Below are 6,000 nucleotides of genomic sequence, written 5' to 3'. Positions count from 1 at the left end.
TTTATTATTATTGTCACTATTATCATATTATTGTCTCTACTTTCTTTAAGTGTTTTAAGAAAAGAAGAAATAGCTATACCTTTTACCTAGTTCTTTTTCGTCTTAATTTATTCTCAAACTTTAAAAAGACAACAAAATCAAGCTGGGAAAAGGCTGTGCCAATCCCACACTAAACCATTGTTTAAGGTGTTCAATAAGAGAAGCCTATGGTTGCCAGACTGTGAGAAAATTCTCTGGCTTGTTACATTGTTGTAATACTAGTCTGTGGCTATGACAATAATCTTAAACGTTAATACTGTATTTAGTACTTCTATTTATATTTAGAAAGTCTTCTTCGTGTCACAATCAATTACATGTCGTGAAACAAATAGAAATGAACTCAGAGTGAACAGAAAGAATCAATAATGGCTTTATCTGAATTGGACAACCCAGATCCTGCTCTTATTCATGTCTTGGGCCAGTTTCTTGAAATATCAATATATAATCACAAAAATATAATTTATTTAACTTAATAAAAGATAAATGACATCCATTCACCCGGGTTTCCTCTGTTTCGCGCATTGGATGAGCGTGCGCGCAAAGTGGAAGTGTGAGATGGACAGACCGTGTCTCCTGTGCGCTTTCTGTCAGCGTTCAATGGCGTAACACGGTGGTAAATCTCGTCTCCCCCACCCGGCTGTCTGATGGGCGGCTCGGCTCGTCGCTGCCCGCCCTGTGGGTGTGTTTAAGGCAAATAGGCCTCCGCATCCACCTGCTAGCGCCCTGCCCGCCTCACTCCAGTCAGGAGCTCCCAACTTTCCAGCGGAGCACACGCCGCGCGCCCGGACCCCCTCTGAAGCGCGCCGGACTTTTATTCCCTTCCAAACTGCTTCTTCTGCCTCTCCCTCCTCCCCTCACGAGATGTGGATGGTGGTCGTGTGGCGGCAGCATCTACTCGACTCGCGGTTGAATTAGGAGAAACATTTCCTCTGCTCTTTTTAAACTGTCATTTTCTTATTGTTGGCTGCCTGCTCCGGGGCCAAGACGCGCACGCAGCGAGCAGCGCACAGGTACAGCCCGCACGCCCCCTCCTCCACCTCCAGCAGCCCACCTGAACAAGGACTGACCGGCGGAGGATTTTCTATTGTTATTGATTTCAACTTGGAGAGAAATAGAGGGAGAGGGAGAGTGATCGATCTGTTGGAATTGGTTTGTTCAATGACTTGCAAGGTTGGATCTGAACTTATATTCGGAAAGCTGTAAGGTAAGCTGCTCTTTCTTTTTGCTCACTGTCTGCAGGTAAACCTGCTTTATTATCAATAATATCTAACATATTACCTGTTTGCTGCCGCGCACAGTTTTTTTTTTAAAATCTCTAACATATTCTACTGACTGTTTAATCTTTTTGTGTTCCTTTTAGCATTTGCACATACTTGACTCACTCATATCGAACCTGAATATATACAGTGATCACAATAAAGGTTGATTTAATAGCTATGCAGTTCACCGTGCGCTATAAAAGCCACACCAGACTGTTTACAGTTCTGCCGTCCGTGTGGCCAAGGCTGCCAGTCTGTTACACACAGATTCAGTCAATAGCATGTTTGAGCAACACTGAACAGTTTTGCATGAACTTCCGAATTTCCTCCATTGATGAACACATTTTGATAACAATTTATCAGCCAACTTTTGTAGAGTTTTCATGCGTCTTTGATGCGTTTTATGTGACTTAATAGTTGTGTATTAAAAGAAAATCATTTTCAAAATGATGATGTGATCAAATTGAATGTTTCATTGTGAAGTAGATTATAGCAATTTTTTTTTATCGAATTAAGAATTTACTATAAGTTGTAAAACTAGAATTGATTTGGGCTTCATGTAAAATTTATTCAATGTATAGAAGCTGAGAGCATCTGAGGTTGTGGATGATTTTATGTTTATGTTTAAGTGCTCCTGTTGTAAACCTTAAATCATGTGGTGTATATATATATATATATATATATATATATATATATATATATATATATATATATATATATATATATATATATATATATATATATATATATATATATATAATATTCTTTCTCAATTCCCAGTGTTGTTTGGGAGCTGTGCCTTGTTTGATTTCATATGCTTGTGTGAATGACTTGGCCTGTGTCTCTGAATAAACAACTGGATGATTAACAAATTGTCAGTAAACAGTTGAGGTTTAAACAGCTGCTTATACTCATAAACCCACCCCAGTCAGGACTTTGTGGCTCTGCCTTTGAGATGACGATCCAGTCCAATTGTCTGGTGTTTGTGGTGGAAGCTGTGATAGTCTGGTCAGTGAGGTCAGAGTCAAAAAGGCATTTAAACCAGCAAGAGTTAAGCTGTTGGATGAGTCTCTCCGGTGATTCTTTACATATGTGCGAATCCCTAGTTTGGTGTCTGTCGTTCATTAACCCAACACATAATTGATGACCACTGCTGCATTGTTTGGAAGTCTTGTTGAGCTGTTCCAGTAAGCTTTTGAGGTTGGCATCATTTGTAACCTTCTCAGCAAGCCTTTCAGCAACAAGTAAGAATTAAATCTCCAATTGGACCAATCGCACTGTTATTTTTTCTCTCGTAAGCATAAGGACGCGGTATAACCAGGTATTAGTTGAACCCATAATTACAGAGCAGCAGTGCACACGTGTGGTGTCACAGGGCAGGAATGTGTTTTGGGAGAAAAGGAAGCTTCTCTCAGTGAGAGCCAGCATGGTCTATCAGTTTGTCGCACTCTTAAAAACAAACATAATTTTCACCAAGACGATGCACACTCGCATCTGTCAAAGCTTGTCTCGCCTCCATCAAGACTCATCACTTTTATGTTAGCGCCTGCAGATCAGGGCGTGATCTCCACACCTCAGAGCTGCGTCGCCCAGGAAAACTTGCCGAGATGGGGCCCCTGGGAGCTGCTATTTTGACATGTGACATAAATTAGTCATGGAAAGCTTTCTTTTTCTTTTTTATCTATGGCTTTGTGAAGTTCAAGCATATCTATTTATTTATTATTTTTTTTACACAAGTTTCCTCTTGTCCCTACAGATAATTTTTTTCTTTTTTCTTTTTCTTTTTAAAGACACTTTTGGGTGCTGTTGGAGGTTGATCCACCATGCAGCTGGACGGTCTGTGGACAGTCCACACCCTCCTGGCACTGTCCAGCTTGGCTTTTGGGAACCAAATGAGCAATGACCCTCTGGCTGCTCCTCGTGTCTTCATCTCCTTCAAAGGTAGGAATCTGAACCTCTTCTTCCTCCTCTTCCTTCTCCTCCTCCTGCATCTTGTTTCTAATTTTCTGCAGCTGCCAATATTTCCCACTGATTCTATCTGATGCTGGCTTCTTAAACTTCATGCCATGTGTTTGCTTTGTGACTGACTGATGACATGACAGTTGTGTAATCGGAGCGATTGTGGCTTTCCTAAGTGCTGAACGGTTCTACAGGGGAAGAACTTACAGCATCACCAGAGCTGAACTGAGCAGACCGCAAACAAATCATGCAATTGAATTCTTGTATGCGGCCCCCTCCCCAGACCTCCAGGCTCTGTAATAACCTCCAGATGCTTCCACTGGCCTATATTGCACAAACAATTAAAAACACAAACAATAATGCACAGGCATAAGACCGTGTACATTATGCTGGTGCTCAAATTGTCAATAACATACTTGATCATTGTGTGAGTTAATGAAGTGCTGCATCTAAATCTGCAATCATCTTTGTCATAGAATCCCAAAATTGGAGCCATATAAAGAAATGGATAATAAGGAGCATGTAAGACCTCTATGGCCATTATGTGATTATTCCCCAGTGAGCCACATGTGTACTTTGGGGGCTCCGTATTTATTCGTTTCGGCGGTCGTACAGATTAGGTGAGATGGGTTGTCGGGTTCTCCGGGGTGCGGAGTGAGAGAGGGAGAGAGGGTATTATCAAGAGCAAATTGCCAGGATCAGCCGAGCAGAGCGACGTCCCCGGGGCCTGTCCTGCTTGGAGATCAAGCCTTTGATTAGCATCCAGAGAAAAGCCGAGGGAGCGAGCAGCAGCAGCAGCGGCAGCAGCACCCCTGTTTGCTTTGCTTTCCGTTTCCCAGCGCTCCCCTCATAGTACAAGTTGACTTAATTAAGTGGACTGGCAGAGTTCATTGTTGAAGGCGTTTTCCTGCTTTAATCAAGTGGGATTTAACACATCAGTGAGCGTATATCCAGAGCTCAGCAGCTTTTTCTTTTTCATTTTCCAAATAGCGTTTTAGTCAAAAGGCTGTGTTGTTTTAAGACCACGGTGTGAATTGTGTGTTACTGTTTGTTTGTTTTTTTTGCTCTATAAGCATTTCTATGAGCAGACAATTTTGTGTGTGGATGCATCTTTGGATGGCTGAACTGGAACCTGAATTATATTTGAAGAAAGGTCTTTGGCTGACATGGAAAAAGCTCAGCTCTGCTGCTTACCTGTGTGTGTTTGGCTCTGTAGTCAATATGAATTTCACAGTCTGCTGCTGCTGCCTCTCTCGGAGGAATGCACCCCCTCTCCATTCAATATTATGACTCTCTCTGCCTTAATTGCTTTTTGAGAGGCCCATGTAGTCCTTACCTTGGCAGGCTGGCTGCACTTCCCCGATGCATCGTGATGTGTTAAGTTTTTGCTTGAGCTGTTTGTGGAGGCAGTTTGCCTCCGAGCAGCAGCTTCAGTGGTCCACAGCATGAAGACAAGTATGGACAACATGTGGGTTTTAATGTGAGTCTGCTGGTAGAAATGGGTTAATCATTGGGTACCCGTTTATAATTATTGATCATTATGCCAGCGAGTCACACCGTGAAGAAAAACTTAAATTACTCCAATAAAAGTTGAGCAGCTCTCTCGTTGTTGAACCCAGCACATGTTCCAAACTGATTAACTCGGTAGCTGAGGAGTGAGGTTAAGAACCGTGAACTCTGTCTGGGAGGCCCTCACTTCCGTATTTAAGCAAGTAGAGTAAATCACGGGACCTAATTACTTTGGTTTTGCTTTGTGTCCTGTGCGCAGCTTTTATGACAGGAAAACATGTTCCGTGAAACTAAAAAAAAAAAAAAAAAAAAAAAGGGGACACACAATACTACGTAATACTACACAAAAGACAGAGGAAGTTGAAAAATGCGTCTGTACTCACAATTCAATAAGATTAGTATTTATAAAGTCTGACGAATAAACCTTGGAAGTAGACTTTGTTCTGGCTTATCACGTCTTCTGTGCTTGTAAGCCGAGGAGAAAGGGCAGAAGGAGTCGAGGACAGAGAAGCCTGCGTCTGTTTGAACAGCAAGTCGTTGTAATCGATGTCAGATGAGCAGACAGAGGGCCCGAAAGAATGAGGGGGAAAAAAGCAAATCCACCTTCCAACATGCATAATCAGTTGACATTTTAAGGTGAGCTCAGGCAAGCCCGGTGTCGCCAGAAATCCCCAAGAGAGATGTGTATCATATCAACTACAGAGAGCAAACCTTTACATACATGCTGTTCAAGTCAGACATTTATGAAAGATGAAGTTTCATGTGTTGTTTTTCTTGAAGGTATTTTAACCAACACCAGTTTCCGTAATTCAAAGAATAAAAAAAAACAAAAAACAGATCTGACAGAGAGTAGTGGAAACATTGAGTACAGCTGCCCATCACTGAAATGAAATACAGAATTAACGTGTGGAAGGCTTGTGTGAGTGCTTCATCTCTCTGTGAGATTCTCCAGTCATGCAAAGTGCTGTGGTAGCATGAATCCATTAAAGGGGTCAACCGCTTCACATGTGCATGTTTTTCTCCATCTTCTTGTATCTCACCGTGAACTACAGAAAACATGACATTCTCTAAATGGACAAAATACTCTTGGGAATATTTTTTTTGCTGTGCCACGTTTTGTAAGGAGAGTTGGCCCACATTCTTGCTGTGGCATGTTTCAGTTCATGCATTAAGCAGATCTGATGCTAAATCCATGCTTATGGCCCTGCTTTTTCAAGCCATACTCCTCATACTC

General features: G+C 41.9%; 1 protein-coding gene across 5 annotated transcripts in view; it reads left to right on the top strand.

The window, feature by feature from the left end:
* Positions 1-773: 773 nt before the first annotated feature.
* The window catches only part of LOC308108512 (semaphorin-3F-like), a 62,094-nt gene continuing 56,867 nt past the window's right edge, over positions 774-6,000 (top strand). For 4 of the 5 annotated variants that reach the window (XM_080461502.1, XM_080461501.1, XM_080461499.1 and 1 more), the window contains exons 1-2: positions 774-1,243; positions 3,089-3,239. In XM_080461502.1, coding sequence (XP_080317628.1) covers positions 3,122-3,239 — 118 coding nt within the window. In that variant the 5' untranslated portion in view covers positions 774-1,243; positions 3,089-3,121. Of the gene's footprint in view, positions 1,244-3,054; positions 3,240-6,000 lie in introns of all 5 variants that reach the window. The other variant, XM_080461500.1, reaches the window with a different exon arrangement.

The sequence above is a fragment of the Lipophrys pholis genome (assembly GCF_963383615.2).
Source record: "Lipophrys pholis genome assembly, chromosome: 4".
In the NCBI taxonomy this organism is placed as follows: Eukaryota; Metazoa; Chordata; class Actinopteri; order Blenniiformes; family Blenniidae; genus Lipophrys; species Lipophrys pholis.
This window is presented reverse-complemented; position numbering and strand designations above follow the sequence as displayed.